The 18802-nt window shown below is 39.5% G+C and overlaps 1 protein-coding gene across 3 annotated transcripts in view; it reads right to left on the bottom strand.

Moving 5' to 3' along the window:
• The window catches only part of KDM4C (lysine demethylase 4C), a 506632-nt gene that overhangs the window by 76443 nt on the left and 411387 nt on the right, over positions 1-18802 (bottom strand). For all 3 annotated transcript variants that reach the window (XM_028107256.2, XM_028107255.2, XM_028107257.2), the window contains one exon: positions 4379-4564. In XM_028107256.2, coding sequence (XP_027963057.1) covers positions 4379-4564 — 186 coding nt within the window. The remainder of the gene's footprint in view (positions 1-4378; positions 4565-18802) is intronic.

The following is an 18802-nucleotide window of genomic DNA, read 5'->3' as shown; positions in this document are numbered from 1 at the left end:
ATCATAATGAATTCATATAAAAGTGTTACCAACTTCTGGAAGGTTTTTTTGTCATTATTCTCCTGTGATTAAGAACCATTCTAGGGTTTAAGTTTAGGAGCTTTGATCATCTATTGTTCCAAATGTTGGTGAGGTGAGAATTATTTTTACATACCAAGGAAAGATTTCATTAAGTTATTTTGACAGGTATTTTCACCCCGGTACCATCAAAGGTTAGCTATATAGAAATAGATTAACCAGAAGAGCCACCTTGCTCTGAGCCCTTCACCAGATCCTGTGCAATGTGGGTCCCCGTCCTAAGCCACGCATAGTGATGACACAAGAAGGAATTGTACTGAAGCTTGCCTGGGGAGCTGGCCTGAAGACATAGGCTGAGAAAAAAAAGTAAGTGCTGAACAAGGTCTCAAGTTCTATTACAAGGATGAGTGCCAGAATAAGACATGGAGGATGGCTAGAAGGGTAGAATAACAAAAGACAAGAGGACCTTTGAGAGTAGGAGGTGCTAATATAGAAGCCAACATAACCACTACCTTCCATTATCCACATCAATAACACTGCCTTGAAATAAGGGGCACATGTGAAATATCTGACACACCCTTGACATAAAGATGCTCAATAAATGCTAGTTCTTTTTCTTTTCCACTAATCCCATTCATTAGCATTAGAGAACTATTGCAACAAATTTATAGCAAGTAGCTTCCATGGGTGGTCAAGTGCTAGTCGAAGAGAGAAAATATTAATTAAACCTAGTTAAAAAAAATCTAACTAAAATAATGAGCTAGTTTAAAATTTTAGTTAAAATAACACTGAATAAAATAATACACAAAATAGTAGGAAAAAATTTGTCCACTAAGGTGTTTTCTCTATAAAAGTTCTTTTTTGAATAGGTGTCTATCTCCGTGTTAGTAGCCACAACTTAGAAAATTATGAAATAGACAGATTTCTCCAATGTCAAATTTTTTGAGAGGAGAGGGCATTGAGATAAAAATGATGTACCTCAAATAAGATACTTTATTAAAAAGCGCTTTATTCATTGCAATGAACTAATGTATAAAGTGCAAGTGATTCTAGTGTTCCGACACTGCGTATATGGAATATTCTAATTCAATATGAAGGTTCACTGAAGTAATTTGCCCCCGAAAAAAGATCTGTGCATGCCATCTTCTCCCCTCCACTGCCTTCCATTATTCAGGTGTCTCTTCCATTGGACACCCTCTAGTTTACTCAGGTGTGAGGAGACAGACCCTGTGGTAGCTGTACTTTGCAGAAGTATATAATTGATGAGTAGCTCATTATTTGCTTTGGAGAAGGAATATGTTTTCAAGGCTCAGAGTTTCAAAACCATTTTACTATTTATTGTGTTCTTTAGTTTTTCTTTTTCCTTAAAAACATCTATGCAACATCCATGTAAGTGGTTAGGAATACATCCAATGGAACCTTCTGAAATAGAGCCAGGAAATAGGTCACACTGAATCGTGGCAAAGGGTGGGTGGTCAAGTACAACAACACTACAACATAAACACACATGCACACATACACATGCACACACAAATGAAATCTTACATTTGAAAATTAGCAGGTGCCAGCAAAAAGTATGCTTGACAAAAACACTGAAAAATACATATAAAAATTTAGATTAAAATAACAGGGATTAGCTGTGCACTTTCTGTAACATATTTCTATCTTCTAAGACTTTGGAAGCCAAGTATTTTTTCAAATACCACTTTTTTTTTTTTAAGATCTATTTATTTATTTGGGGTCGGGGGGGGAGGACAGCATGTGGCAGGGAGAGGCAGAGAGAGAGAATCCCAAGCTGACTCTATGCTGAATGTGGAGCCCATCACGGGGCTCAATCTCACGACCTGAGCCGAAACCAAGAGTCAGATGCTTAACCGACTGTGTCATCCAAGCGCCCCTTAAATACCACCTTTTCAATTAAAAGGGTGCTTACTGTCTAATGGAAGAATGCATTATAAGAAATCAGATGAGATTTTTACACTATTATCAGAATGAGTTTATGCTCAAAGCCCATTGAAAAAGCTAGTTAGAATATTTTTGGCATTAAAGGAAGAGTAGAAGTTGCCTTACAATGGTCCTTTTGGTGCAAAAAACAAATAACTGGGAGAAATTAAAAAAAAAAAAAGGAAACAAAATCCCTAACGTGAGTAAAAATGTAGATCCCATTGAAGCAACTTCATTTCACCAGAACTATGCAGGCATCCTCTATTCTGTAAAATGACTGGTTAGGCTGCCAAGTTTGCCTGAATTTTATTTTATAGTTTTCACTGCTATGATTCAGCAATTGCCCACTACCTCCAAATAATCAGGTATGGTGAAAATATAGCCAAACTATAGTTCCAGCTCTTGAGAGTATAACCCCTGGCATATACAGTTCACACAAAGAGAAATACTGGAATTAATTTGAACTTTTTTATGCTTGAAAAGTAAAGCATATTTAATGCAATAGGGGCAATTCACAATGCTCTTAACCAAAGTTATCAGATTTTATGAATTCCTTCTGGTTAGTTGTCAAACATTTTGGGGAAGAAGCCATACTTGAAGTCCAACTGAAGAATAAAATGGATAAGTTACAGCTATCAGGAATATATTTTGGAAATCCAGCATTCACAGTGCTTCCTGCCAGAGAACTTTGCCAAGGCAATTTACAAACACTAAAATTTTACCTTCATAAGGAAAAACTATCATTTAATATAAATTATACGATGTTTCCCCATGTTTGACAAAGTGTACCAAACTTAAAGTGGATCCATAGAGGACAGTGAGTAGATGTTCTTTTCAGTCATCACTTATGAAACAATTAGTAACATAAACCTGACTGAACCACACATAATGGTTAGAAGGAATGACATCCTGATTAAACATACAGATCTTGGTTTAATAGCAACTTTAATATAATCATTAGTAACCACAGAGCTTTGGAATATTAAAATAATGAGGCCCAGTTCACACGGAATTGTAGCACCAAAGCCAGCAGCAGCAGCAGCAGCAGTAAACGAGAGAGTAATAATACAACTTTGTTTTCTGAGCGCTCATCCTGTGCCATGGGCTGAAAACAAGACAGTGAGACAGGCAAGCCTTTGTTTGTAGACAGGGAAGCTAAGGCTCCGAGACAAGAACTTGCACAAGGTTGCACATGTGTTGCTGGCAAAGTCCAAGTGTGAACACAAACTACTCTGACTTAGGAGGTCATGATCTGGTTCACATCTCAAAATGCGTTCCCATGTGTCATCTAATGAGGTAATGCTATTGACCGCACGTTGTAAATGGCAAAGCACCACCGTAATGCAATGTGTTATTACTGTAATTTTTTAAAAAGTTGCTAAAATGTATTTTCTGCTGAATATATAATACTATTCTTAGCAAAAGCCCATCAGTTCAAGAAACTAAGGAAAAAGCATGAATGAATATGCAACTTGTCACCTAAAACATGGAAAGTAAAACAGATGCGACAGTTGGTGATGTCATCTCATACATTTGTGCATTCACACACAACCGAACAAAGTCCCGACCCACAAACATCAAGTATCTCTCAAGACACCAATGGAAGTTGCAGGAATCATTAAAAAGTCAGGAGATTTGTTGTGTCTGGGCCATGGTTCCCCAAGCCCTTACTGACAACCTGGCAGGCTGCTCACAGGAGGTTATTAGAGAGATAGGACAAGTATGTTAGGCTGCAAATAGTCTGTGGCCAAGCCTCCCAGGGATAACAAAGGGCAGCAAGTTAGCAAAGCTGCACCTTGTTGGCAGCCCAAAACAATTACAGTGAACTGGAAAAGTAACAAAGGCATATCAACCATCTCCACACTGTCCTAATTTTTCTAAGCTTAAAACAAGCGAAAGATTCCATTTGCCAACAACAGGTAAACTAATTTATGGTTAAATTCACACGTTATTTACTTGCAAACACTCTTTGCCCAGAAAAAGATTGAGTCCTGAGTAAAGTAGAAAAGGCAGAAAAAGTGACCTCAATACTTCTCTTCAACATTTCTGCTTTTCTGAAATTGTCCTCACTCCTCCTAGGGCCTCCATTATGCACCTAGCTTATCCCACCTCAGGTGGCAAGGCCCCAGATATTTGTGATCACCTGCCCCCTTCCCTTTACTGTGTTACTGCTCTTTGTTTCTTCTAGAAGAGATGAAATAAAACCTGAAGGCCAAGATGTACAGGTATGTGGATCAGGACACTAATGAGTCCTGGGCAAATACTAGTAAATAATGTACAATCCCTGCCCTCAAGGAACTCACAGCCTGGACATGTCAACAATGAGTAACATTACAGAGTAAGGCTAGCCCTGGGAAGTGTACAGGAGGGAATTCATATGCAGTCTTGGCATCAGGGAAGGAAGGGAAGGCCTTACCACGTTTGGGTTGACCTTATGTCGAAAGCATGTGATGTTCACCACATATGGCCAATCATCAGGCTCCATCAGCACCCCAGCAGCATGAGCACACGTGACATGGAAAGAGGCTGGGCAGCGGCCATAGGAACACTGGATACAGGCTCCAGAGACCTTCTTAACCCGGTATCTGCAGAAGATGCATTTCTGGAGGGTTAAAACAAAAACGAACATCAATTGTAACTGTAACTCAGCTGATTTCCACACTTCATAGAATAATAGCTATTAGAGAGGCAGAAAACTGATTACATCAACAAGTCTTGACCCTCCAGGGGCCCTAGTGGTGAGATCAACTGTGACAATATAAGTTGTGTATCTTTAATGAAACACACTGCTATAGTCACATACTACAAAACATATATTGAAATACTTCCTGTGGTTAGGAAAGCCAAACCCTTTTGCATATGCTTCTCCAGGCACAGTGAGGAAAGACCCCAAGGGTGCTCCTATAAATCACCCATGAATGCTTAAGTTACTTCTCTTTTACCTCTTTCATGGCAGGACTTTGGTACATCAAGAGATAGAATATGGGTTTGGAAGATAGGTACCTACTCTCCTAAATTAGATGAGGTCTTCAGAAATAACCCCAAACAGCACAGAGATGGTCTTAGTTTTCTATTTATAAGGAACTGTAAAGTGTTAATGGTCCAATGTGGAAACTAGGGGCTCAAGTGTAAATAATACAAATCTGAACCCTTCATGACTGATAAAAAATATGCTTCCCAAAGTGAGAAAATTGAAAATCACCCCAAAGGGCATAATTTTGTTGAGTATCTATAGCTGACTATGCCTGGTGAAGAGAGAATGAAAATAAAAACAGCAATAATGATTACCACAAACTAAAAATTAAATTGCATACAATTAGCCCTAGACATTATCACTATATTTGTTATGAAAGATGGGAAAAATCAAACAGCTTCACTAAATGTAAAATCAGTGAATACTTGAGGGTTAGAAAAAAATGGTTGTAGAACAACACAGGGTAGGTTCAGAAAGCAGAAGAAGGAGAATGATAAAAAGCTTGACTTTTCGTTCCTAAGGATGAAAAAGGTCTGCAATCTGATCAAATACTGGTGCAGCTGCTCTTCTTTTATAGGTACATTTTCCTTCCTGGGACAGAAAAGGTACTTAAACTCAATGCCTTTTGGGGATCACAATATTTTATCACAGACCTGTAAGAATCAATGTGCACTTAACTTCTAACCCTTCCTCGCCCTTACATCAGATCAGCAACTTTAGTCTTATAGATTCTGTACCTTAATCTTGCCCTATCTCTCCCTGCTCATCTATACCAACTGCCACGGCCTCTGCCCATGGTACCCAGCATAGTAATGTCCTCCTAACTGGTCTTTTATTTTATTCCATTTCGATTCATCTTCCCCAGGCCTGCCAGAGTGATCTCTTTACAACATAAATCCAATGTCAGTCTCCTGCTTAAATGACCTTCAGTGGGATCTCCTTATCTCCAAAACATTCCAGAAAAAAAGGAGAAGGAATAGCATGAGATGGAAGAGGTTCATAATAGACCCTTATAGTCCATCTGAGCAATCTTATTTCTCACTAGTCCCCATAAGGGCCCCACACTCCAGGCATTTATCTGCTCGCCCTATATATCTGGATTCAATGTACAATTAAGTATTTTTAAGTGGGAGTTAAGGATATGGCTTAGTTGATTAAGAAACTACACACGTACTCACACACAGAACCACAGAACTGAAACAAGACCCATTATAATCTGAATAAAAGTATTACTTAATATCTTGGTATCTTGGCAATTTTTAAAAAGATTTTATCTATTTATTTGAGAGAGAGAGAGAGCATGAGCAGGGGGAGGGACAGAGGGAGAAGCAGACTCCCTGCTGAGTAGGGAAGCCTGATGAGGGGAGGGGGGATCCCCAGACCCTGGGATCATGACCTGAGCTGAAGGCAGCCACTTAACTGACTGAGCCACCCAGGTGCTCTCAACAATTCTTGTTATCAGTTTCAATACATTCTTGGTAATTCTTGGCATTCTAATATTTTTTGCCAATTCCAATTTTTTGAAATGTGATGGTAGATATAATAGCAAAAACTCATATCAGGAGTCCCAGGCATAATCAGACAATCTTTTAAGAGCCTAATCATACTACCTGCAAGTCAGCATTTGACTAAGTTCAGATATTGACAGATATGAAAGGAAAAATGGTTTCCCATTTCCCTAATTAAATAGGATTTTCTAAGAGTAGGAAAGAGTATTATGACTTAATCTAGTTAATGAATTTGTAACTCCAACCTCTTCCACCATTAACTGCCTCATTAAACAGAGGCCCTCCAGAAAAGGCAAAAGAAACAGAGATTATACACTTAAGCCAGTGAGGATTCAATCCTTGGAATCTAGTAAGGGAAGGACTCTCCTTTTCCAGGAAGACAAGAGGTGGTCATTTCTAAGGATAGAACCAGTATCCTTACAAAGTCAACCTAACTGCAGACTACTATAATTTGATGCTTTGGAAGATGTTTATTCAGAGTTGGGAAGTTTGAATTTTAAGTCAAATCTCCTCAAGTTTTTGAGGAGATAGAGATGTACATAAAACCGAGTAGGGGAGCCATTCTGTATCTTATAGTACAGTCTGTGTTGTATTTCCAAACCCCATTTTCACTTGCTTGGTACTAAACCAGTTGTTCTGCAACCTGGATGAAACATCTGTGGCAATCTGACACCTACACATGTCTGGGCTACAGAACTTAATTCAACAGGGCAAAGAAAAGGACAAACAGACAGTTCTTAAGAATGTTACAACGGAATAAGCACTATGAAAGAAATAGAGACAAGGTGCTATGTGGAACCCGAATGACTGGTGCAATGAGTTATGCTTGGAGGCAAGACAGGGAAGAAGGCCTTCAGGAAACACATGGCTGATTGGATCAAGATGGTGGACTCAGCCTGTGCTACAACTTTCCCAGCTCTAATCCTTAAGTAAAGATAAAGGGAAAAGAGTGAAACTATAATAGTAACGGCTACCAAGAAAAGGTACAACTAATCCCAAGGAGCAGATCCCCAGCAAACGGTTATTCATAGGTATCTCTCAGGGGATAGTTTTGGCAAGGCCAATGCCAAGAATAGAAGCAAATACCTAAAAGACAAGCTACCCACTGCTGGACCAGCCCATGGTCCATCCTGCCCCAAACATCATCAGCAGGTGAGGTAATCCTATCTGATCTGAATCAGAGTCCTATGATCTTCTTCATCATTCACCAACAAGGCAAGTGGATTGTCATTTGGGCTGTGGAAAGAAAAAGCGCGCCCATGATGCACAACTAAAATACAATCAGAGGGTGCCTGGGTGGCTCAGTTGGTTAAGCAACTGCCTTCGGCTCAGGTCATGATCCCGGAGTTCCGGGATCAAGTCCCACATCAGGCTCCCTGCTCAGCAAGGAGCCTGCTTCTCCCTCTGACCCAACCCCCTCTCATGTACTCTCTCTCATTCTTGCTCTCTCAAATAAATAAATAAATCTTTAAAAATAAAATAAAATAAAATACAATCAGATATTTTGAAAATCACACACATTTGAGGGAAAACAAAAATAAATGAGAGGTGCTATGATTACTCAATAGAAGAATATCTGACCTAAGGAGTCAGGTAAGTGAAAGCACAAGATGAGTTAAAAAGAGGTACAGTTTATACTATGATAGAAATTCCAAAATATATCCCATCAATCAGGAAAAAAGTTACAATTACATAGCTAAGAAATTCAAAATATCAGTCAAAAAGAATCAAGATGTGCTGAATATTAGATTGTATCCTATTGACGATCAAATTAGCATCTGGAAGATGGAACCTAGAGATTGTATAGAACCTAGAAGAAAAGTTTAAAAAAAGAAAGAAAACAGAACACAAATGCTAAGCAATATGGAAAAGAGATCCAGATGTTCTATTATCTTTCTAAAAGGCATCTTACAGGAATAAAAAAAGAGAAAAGTATAGAAATTTTCCAGACCTGTAAAAAAGCCCAACAAGTAGGATTAATTTAAAAAAACAAATCACCTACACACATCTTAGATCTCAAAATAAAAAGAGAAAAATCCCCAAATCTTCCAGAGAACAAAAGAGAAAAATCAGATTACCATCAGATCTCTAATTTGCAACAGTGAATGCTAACAGACAATGAAACAATGTCTTCAGTTTCCAGAGGAAAATTAAATTTGGTCTATATTCAGCCTAATTATCATTCAAATGTGAGGACAAACATAAGACTTTTTCTTTTCTTTTTCATATACAAAGATGAGAAGTATGTGTGAAGCGAAGAGCAACCAAAATGCTAAATACGTAGATAAGTCTAAATGAATACTAACTTTATAAACAATAATAGTAATGTCTTCTGGGTTTCAAGTATAGAGAATATGAACAGATAACAACTGAAGCATATAAGGAAGAAGTGGTAAAAGACGTTTAAAATGTCCTAACATTCTTGAATTGTCTGGGAAAGGGGTAAAAGTACCAATTAACTAATAGTGTGAAAAACAAAACAGAATAAGGAAAAATAATGAATTCAAACAAAGACACAAAAGGAAGGAAACAGAAGCAGAACAAACAGGAGCAAAAGGAAAGAACACTGTAAGTTGGCAGAACTAAACCCAAATATGCTAGTATGTTATGTGTAAACAGACCAGGGATAGCAAACTTTTTCTTAAAGTGCCAGATAATAAATATTTTAGGCTAGTATGGTATAGAGTCCCAGTTGCAACCACTCAACTCTGCCATTGTAGCACAAAAGCAGCCATAGATAATCTGCAAATGATGACTGTCATTGTGTTCCAATAAAACTTTATTTGTAACAGCAAGCACATACCTTAGTCGCTGACCCTTGCTATAGGCCTTGGGCAGCTATTTGAAGTTAGTATAATAGAATTAGTATTTAAGAATGATCACTCTAACTCTTAATGATAAAGAACAAACAGGGTTGATGGAGGGAGGTGGGTGGGGATGGGCTAAATAGATGATGGGTTTTAAGAAGGGCACTTGTTATGATGAGCACTGGGTATTGTATGCAAGTGATGAATCACCGAATTCTACTCCAGAAACCAATATTGCACTGTATGTTAACTACCTAAAATTTAAATTAAAAAAAAAAAGAAAGAATGATCACTCTATCAGCAAGATGGATCGAGGTGGGAAAACAAACTGTTAGGAAGCCACAGAAATATTGAGGCACAGGATGATGAGGACTTGGATTAGGGAAATAGCTATTAGAAGGAAGGTAAATTTTGAGTTTTTTATTCTTGTTGTCCTTTATTGATAGAGATTTTATGCCTTCCTCTAAATAGAGCTGCTCACTTAAAATCAGGGTTGGACAGTCTGTCCTCTGTAGGAAAGAAACTCTCTAGCAACGGCCTTAGTGTGAAAATGGATAGGGGGCAGGGGCAACACCAATTCTAGAGGGACAGGGATAGCAGGGAGTGTGTGAACAGCAAGATTATCAGGCATTTAAAAGTAGAAAAAGTTCGGAAAGACAGGGTCATTCTTCCTGCAATTCACAGAGGTGCCAGTGTGCCACTGGGAAAAAGATGAGGAGCCAGTTGATGGATGACGGTTAATGAAGGTTTTGAGAAGTTAAATAAGGCAGCCTAGAGGACCATCATTTTGGATGCTTTAGAACAAAGTCCAGGCGGGGCTGCCATCCAGGGAGGCCAACACAGCACTGCAGGAAAACACTAGCACAGATGACACTAGAGAGACTTTAAAGTGTCCTTTACGTTTATAGTTTCCTAGGAAGGATGCCTGGGATGTAACAGCTACTCAGTTAATGTTTGCTCAATTAAACTGAATCCAAGCAAGTAGACCAGGGTGGATATGGATCAGGGATATGAGAGTAGATATGGGCCTGCTCATATGTTTCCTCAACAGTAAAAAAAAAAAAAAAAAAAAAAAAAAAAAAGCCCTCATTATAGAACTATGCCACAGGGATATTAGAGCAGGTCAGAGTCACAGGGAGTCCTGCTTAAAACACAGATTGCTGGCCCCACCCCCAGACTTTCAGTGTGCCGGGCTAGGGCCACTGAATTTGAATTTCTAACAAGTTCCCAATGGTGCTGATGCTGTTGATCCAGGGATCACACTTTGAGAACCAAGGGCTGAAGGTTAAAGAGTTAAAGGATGTCAATTATTCTGAGAGCCTGTAGGATAACGCAATTCAGGAAGTACAATGATTTTTCATCTATTCTTCTGTGTCAAGGGCTGAGAGAATCCTCAGGCAAGTATGATTTATAGAGTACTGTACTTTCTTGGGGGACTGGATTTCCATACTTATTCCAATGGCATAGGCCATTAAGGCTCCTAATGGATTGAGGAATTAATGAAGTATCTGGCAATGAGGCTTTGTGTATCATTAGATTCCTTGAGCACACTGCTTGGCAAAGGGCATCAAGAAATGATGAGCTGTGAAGGAGTTGGAAGTTCAAAGCACATCCCATCCCCCCTTTTTTTCTTTTAATATGATTTGTAGTATGATTTTACTGTTGTTTCCACAATGTTATGATTCTTTTTCCTTCCATAAATAGGCAGGTAATTCCAAAACAGGCACAATGCTTTTTAATTAGTGTTTCCCTATCCCACAAGTAACAAGCTGATGATAATGATATATTAGCTAATTCCCTTTCCTTTTGCTCTCTCAAGACACTTCTTCCAAGCACTAAACAGCAAACTAACATTCCCAATTGAAAGAGGGAATAATGTTAGACTCAATGGATAACCCTATTGAGGCTGAAACTTGCATTTTACTCCAAGACCTTAAACACAGGTTTTAAAGGAGAACCTTCCCACTCTCTTTCAATTCTACCTGTCAAATATATGTTCTGTTCATCAGTATTCATTAACTCAGTCACTCGGGTGCCAATACTGGCCAGCACTGGAGGAATACTGAGGTGATGCAGTCTGAGTTGTACAGCAGAAAGCTCCCAGTCCAGGGGAGGAGACAGACATGTAAACACCTTAGCCAGAAGGAAGAGCAGGATGCAACTGCTGTCATGTGAGAGCAAGATTCAGAAGGAGCAGAGAGAGGAGTAGACTGATACCAAGAGAAATCAGTTTACCCAGACAGCTCAAGGGCAGCTGGGGAAGGAGGGGAGAGGAAACATGGGAAACCGAGACCCACCGTGGACGGACACTTCAGGGTTGGGCTGCTTTTGTGAGAGGCAGCAATTAATATGCAGACTCACACCACACGGAATTGTCTGATCTCAGCCATCTAGCATATTACAAATAGCAGACACTATGAAATGGTACAGTAAAACTCAATTCTGAATACCCATGCATCAGCTCATAATGTAAGTCCTGTGTTTCCTCCTTATGAAAAGTTATTTCTACACTTCAAGTTCAGAGCATTAAAATACATGGCCTATGGTGTCAAGTGTGTTGAATTAAATTCTTATTTATGATATGTATCAGAAGCCATTTATCTCATTGCTTGTTGTTTGGTGAGATTCACCCCACAAAAAGTGAGAAGCTAAGAAAAAGTCAAGTAGTAGGATAAAGAGGAAAGGGCGCAGGAATGAGCTCAGCCAGGCCAAGAGACAGAGCTAGAAAAATGGGCAGAGGTGGTAGGGATCAGGTCAAAGGCTACACTTATTCAAAACAAGGCTAGGCAGTCATTGCTGGCCCTGAGTAATGTTAAATAAGAAGCACAAAAGAATTCTAGAACTGGAAAAGCCACTGCGGTTCAGACACAGACTGACAAATTAACAAATAACTCTTAAAAAGTACTATGTCAACAGCCCAGTCACACTTTTTATTTTGGATCAGAAGATACACCACAGGGAAGCTCATCAAATAGGAATCCTTCTGGAAGCACCTTTTAATCCCAGCACCAGAACACTGACTACATATAGCAGGTGCTCAATAAATATTTAGTGACTAAATGATTGTTTCCTTATTATATATCATGTGTTAATTCATTCTTTCAGCCATTTCAATATCTATTAAATATCTTTCATATAAAAGGCATTTTGCAAAATGTGAAAGGAGATATAAAAATGAAACAGATACCATCTGCGTATCCAACCAGATTAATCTGGCATATAAGAATAGCTGTAACAAAAGCTTTGCAGTGGTCACAATAATCAAGATGAAGTGCTACTGGATTTAGGAGAGAGGGCTGGAGAACCAAGGTGAGACCAACATGTGTGCCTCAGCTGGTTACCTTCCTCCAACCCAGCACCTTCCACCATTCTGCTACTGAGAAATCTCAAAGAGGGGCAAGAGAGGATGAACTTCATGACAGCCACTCAAGGGACACCCCATACAGGACAAGAAAGCAGGTATGATTCTGCTTGGATGGCTCAGGTCATGTAGCAGCAGAGCTTAGGCAGGGACCTGTGCACCCCTCTGAACTGAGGGCACAAGTTACTGAGTCCAGGCGCCACTGGGTCAGTTCCATCAGGCTGGCTCTAGGGAACTTGTAACAAAGTAAAAACGGGGTTTCTCCCCAGTCAGAAGTTTCCTGTAATTTATTTCTTGGAGTTTAGAGACAACATGCAATGCTTTTGCACCAGGTCAGACACTGCCTTGGAGAGCATTGGGGACATGCTGCACACTGGCTGAGCCTGCAAGAGCAGGGATATACGGTCTGCCCCATGGGTCAGAGGAGCTGCCAGCGGCATTCAGAGAACTAGGGAAGCCAGCAAGAGCAGGCAGATGCTGTGCTCGCTCTCCTTGGAAGGAGCCGCAGGTCTCAGCCAGTGCACATGCAGCAGCGTGAGGAAAGAGGAAGGACATTCTACAATAGATGTAACAAAGCTCAGAGGTGGAAAAACATGAGGCAGATTTGAGTGAAGAAGTGTGAGCAAAACTAAGGAATGACAGGCTAGAAAGTCTCAGAAGTCTTGGACGGTACCTGACACGAATCTCACCTTCACTTGCCAAGATGAAAGACTGCTGAAGGCTTAGTAGTGGTGACTAATTTTTAGATGGAAAAACGTAAGTGCTATTTTATTACAATTTTCTGAGTGACTTAGGTTTAAACCTCAGGCAATCAAGCAACTCTCCAGACCAGACCATCCAGAAATCAGAATAACCCTGAACGCTTATTGTTCAGGCATGGCTCTTTGCTTGTCCATCTTCTGCTCCTCCAGGGTTGGACAAATTCTACTCATCTTGTTATCGAAGGTACCTGGCACAGTGTATAAACACAGTATCTGGGGAGTACCCTGACCAAGCACCACACTCCTCTGACTTCTCTGACTTGCCTACATGTATTTCATCATAGTTGGAAGCATGGACTGGGAAGTCAGACCTAGTTTTGAATGCTAGCTTGGCACAGGCACAACACAAGGGGAAGTTACAGAAGGGGGAGGGGGCCTGAACATGCAAAAGTGAAGAGAAGGTCTCCTGGGGGAAACAGGCTAGCCTCTGAATGCTGCCTGCCTTCCTTTCCTACTCTCCCTCAACAGAAAACAGAGCTTCCCCTCTGCGCTTACTACTTGGGCTGTGCAGAAAACCCAGACATAAAAGCAGCATTTGCAAATAAATTAAAGGCAACATCACAATCTCATGTTGAGAGAGGCATTTCACTGATAGTATATAGCAGCATTTGCTGAATCACAAAATAGGCAATGTTACCTATGTCAAGAAAAATCAATCACTTATCATTTCTACTTCTCTAACAGCCTGTTTGGGTTCCATCCTTCATTTCAAGTTTATTTCAAATTTAAAGGGTGAAAGGGGCATACAATTACAGCATGCAGAGAGCTTTAGAACAAATCTTATTCTGAGTATTTATTAAGTGTTACTGAACATCTTTCAGCTGGTAGGTGGGAAAAGCAAGCCTCCTAAATCACAAACTAAACATTCTCTAAGTACTTCTGTATTTGCATTTTTATTTCTTTTTATGTTAATATTAAAGACCACCTGTTTCCTAGAGGAAATTTCATTATTTGAGATTATTGTTTATAAGAGATCAAACAGGAATTCTTAGTCTCCCTGAATAAAGCATTTACTTGAACTCAAAATTACTGAATTATTTACTTACAATTTTTTAAAAGACCCTCTGTCCTTTTTGGTACAAGTAGGCCCTGCTGAAGTCACTGATATGTGTTCTCTACCCTATTAAAAAAAACCCAGATTTGTAAAGTTACTTATAACTTGGTGGATCTCTGAACTGTATTGTTTTTACATCTCTCTGAATTAATGTTCAAAATGACAGTATTTTAATCATTTAATCCTCAGAACTGAATTTAAAAAGGAACACAATTGTCCTATTTCACATGATTTTGGAAGGCTGGCTTACAAAGCTTTCCACTGCTCCAAGGACAGCCCTCTCCTACCGCAAGAAACTTTATTTATTATGAATATCAGATATGATTTGGAACTGGCATTATCAAATCAACGACTATAAAACATTTTCTATTTATTTCTGGCCTCGAGCCTGAAGGTCTAAAGATATTTGACCAAAAAATAAATAAAACAAAGACAGAGACTAATTATCCTTAGCAGTATTTGTTTTTAGACAATGCAGATATCCAACCCCATCAAAGGCTGCAGTGTTGTTTTGTTCAATGTTTTTTAGAGAGGTGTGTATGGTTTCTTAAATCTCTGTTTTCTGTGTATTTATTGAAATTGCATTCATTGGTGAGGTCTGCGATGGAACAGTAAAATCATCTCCCATTCGCTGATCTGCAATGAGGGAACTGGGTCCCACAAATCAGGTTCTAAGTACCTATTTCTTATCCAACTTCCCACATGTGGTTTTTAACAGTTTAAATGAACATTTATATACACTCCTACTGCATATACTTACCTTGGTGAATGGTACTTATTCGAGTGGTTGGGAAAAAGACACATATAGAAGCCTCATCATTTTTTTCTGAAGGCTACACAAGGTGCTGTGCTGGGACATGCTTCCTTTCCGAGCACCAGAAGCTGTCCCAAGGCTCCCACATACAGTTGACCCTTATTAGAGACTGTCACCCAGGAAGTGTTCTGTCTGTGGCCTGCCCCAACCTCTTTGCCTCTTGTCTTTCAATTACACTGGTCTTAAACCACCGTGAGAAAATTTATGCTTAAGTTAAAATACCCTGGCAACATGTCTCCAAACAACCTGAGGAAGCAGTGATGAAAAGCTATGAAGTCAATGAATGCACGGCAGACGTGTCTCAGCTGACTTTCAGAGGAAGAACCTCTCCAGCAGAGACAACTGTGGTCCTGAAAAGAGCTGATTCAAGGTGTGAACACAGACTGTCCAGTCCAGAGCCCATCCTGTCTTCTGCAGCCCCCTAACCCACTGCTTTGCTCTGTTCAGGTTTCTATGATAGTTGCTTCAGGAGAAAAATCACCTAACAGTGAGTCTGAGGATTTGTCTTCTAGAATAGACAAATTTGGGATTTCCAATCTCCAGTGGCCCTTAGGGTCACTTAGAAATTCTTTCTATCTTTCCCAATTTGGGAAGTGGACAAAAGGCAGTAAAACAGGCTCTCATCAAGGGTTGGGACTGAATCCTAACGCTGCCCCCAATGTGGCCTTGCATTGGCGTTACCAATCAGGGATATTGCTTCTGGATTATTTAGGTAGACTTCCTTTGAGGGACAGTGAATGATCTATTTGTGGGTAGTTTCTCCAAACTTAGTTGCTACATTGGTCAAGTAAAGACAACAGCAACTATTCCTCTTGAAAGTGTTCTCAGGGTTAAAGGAAATAACATATATAAAAAGTTTTGCACAGTACCTGAGACATAATAAGAACTAAGCAATGCTGCCCCTCTGTTCCAAAACCTTACCTCTCTCCAATCCCAGCCCAACTTCTCACATTCTGAAGACTACTGAGCCTCTTCCTTCACCCAGACAATAGGGACCATCGGGCATGACATTCCTCAACTCTCCTGCCCTCCAATCCACCTTCAGATCCACCATGCCAAAATATTTACGCTCAGAAATTAAGTAACTATGACTTTGTCACATCTTGTTATGTAATACATTGGTAGTAAAGCACATGTTACCATATCATGAGTTAATTTTAAAGCTATTTTAGTAAGTGTACTTCAACATTGTCTCCTATATAATCTGGGGTATTTTATTTTAAATACTTAAAAATATTTTTCTGAAAAGATATGCATAAGCTCTACCAAAAACTGCCAAAGGAGTCAGTCCATGGAACAAAAGAGTTGAGAACTCCTGACACAGAACAATTAAAAATGTCTACAATCACTAGGAACACAGTGATTACAACCATGCATACAAATGAACAGAATTTTAATGAATAAGCAAAAATGAAGACTATCATGTTTAGGTTAGTGGAATCCTGGGTTTTTCTTTTTTAAGGTTGTTGTTTTATTGTTTTTACAATAATAACAAAAAAAAGGATAGGATATGAACCATAATACCTTCTGAGCTATTTTTTCCTCTCCTCTCATTTTAGAATCAGAACTAGCTGACTTGCTCCCACAATGAACCAAAGACACCTTATACTATCCTCAGTTTCCCTGTCTTTGCAACTAACCATGAACAGGTCGTTAAAAAAAGGTGTAGCTGCAATGGAGGAGTAAGTCAATTCCAAAAATGCAGAATTTCTTCATGAAAATGACAATACTTTATCTACATTGTGTACAATATTTTTCTTTTGTGAAAAATTGGCTGATCAACTTCAAACAGATGTTAGACCAGCCCAACAATGAACGTTTCAGCCAAAGGGTGAGAACATTAGCTTCTTTAAAAGTTCATTTTGATTAAAAGTAAATATTTTTCAGATTCTAGGCCACATTTTAGTTATCCTTGGCATGGCTCTCATAATGAGTGTTTCATTCTCCCTCCATTTCTTAATGGATTTCTCAATATTTAAAAATTCCCTTTCTGTGAGATCCTTTCAAACAGAACAATGAATTACCCACGCAAATGTGTGAAAGAACGTGTTCATACTCTAAAAGACATTCACTGCTTATATTATGGTTCATTGGCAATCGCAGAACTAAAGTGTGGTCTTCTATCACTCACATTACTTTTTTAAAAGATGAAGATAATCCAATTCACCCTGGAATGCACACACTTCCATTTCTCTCGCGTGTATACCTATATAGAAAGAGAGGTCCTTTGCTGCTCTGTGCGACAGGAGTCCATCAAGCTTCAAGGTAGTAAAATATAAACTGCTTTTTTTTTTTAAAGATTTTATTTATTTATTCATGAGAGACAGAGGAGGAGAGAGAGAGAGGGAGAGGGAGAAGCAGAGGGAGAAGCAGGCTCCCAAGGAGCAGGGAGCCCGATGCGGGACTCGATCCCAGGACCCTGGGATCATGACCTGAGCCGAAGGCAGACGCTTAACCATCTGAGCCACCCAGGCGCCCAAAATATAAACTGCTTTTGTCTCAGTGTATGTACATATATGTTTTAGTGCTACAATTCTAAGGCCAAAGTGGTCCTTTTCAATGCTAAGTTACAAAGGAAAAACATTTTTCTTTGGAATCCTTTTCACGGGCCCTGATCAGATTAATGCAAAATAAGGAAACAGAAGAGTGCAAGGCCTCCATTTTTTTTTGCAATAAAGTAAGCTTTGGGGCTCATAATGCTTGCTGGTATTTGAGCAATTTTCAGGCTAATTCGAACCTCTTAACCCCTACCTGCCAGAATAGAGGCACTGGTGGAAGCTAGAATTCGAGTTCCAGCTTTCCCACTAAGGAGTGTTCCTGAGTGAGCTCCCCTGTGCCTGTAAGCTTCAGTTTCTACAGCTACACTTCGCAGGATCACTGTGGGGGTTAATGGGATAATGGGTACAAGTGCTCTCTAAACATAAAAGGTTACAAACATGGCCATTGTTACTATTTTCTTTAAAAGATTGGGGGGGGGGGGAATGAGAAACAGAATGTGATAATACATTAGTTCCTTTCAGGTTGCCAAAGCAAAAGGCACAAGCGCTTGGGTATACGACACAAATGGGGCAGAAAATCAAATCACCCTGTTTATCTGGGGAGTGTACCATCAAGGGACAAAAAGACTGTGATTTTTAAACAAATCTTCACAAAGAATGTAGCAGCATTTGCTGAGCCTGCGGCTAGAGGCCTACGGCAGGACAAGAATCAACAACTTTTCTCAAACTTATCTGTAGTAAGGCCCCTTGTTGGGCCTGGCCTCACTCAGTGCCATGTGATATTTTTTTCTGCCAACATCTTCCCAGCTGTGAGCTGATATGTTCATTCTTCAGTCCTAGCTTCCCATTTCAATGGTGGGTGTGATGACCACAGCTTAACTCTTTATCACCAGTGTATGTTTTTCAGATTTATTTTTATGAACCGGGAGGAGGGGAGAGGCAACTCTTTACCAGATTCAGGGTTTGTATGTAGGACTTTAAAGTAGTTTCATTTTTTTCTGCTATAGCCGTGTTTAGTAAACTATTTTTTAAAGTAGGGTTACTAAAATCATGTATCTATTTA

The sequence above is a fragment of the Eumetopias jubatus genome, unplaced genomic scaffold (genome assembly GCF_037043125.1).
Source record: "Eumetopias jubatus isolate StellerSeaLion01/CBP00866 unplaced genomic scaffold, mEumJub1_p1.0 scaffold_15, whole genome shotgun sequence".
Lineage (NCBI taxonomy): Eukaryota > Metazoa > Chordata > Mammalia > Carnivora > Otariidae > Eumetopias > Eumetopias jubatus.
Note: the sequence above shows the minus strand (reverse complement) of the source record. Positions and strands in the feature narration are given on the sequence as shown.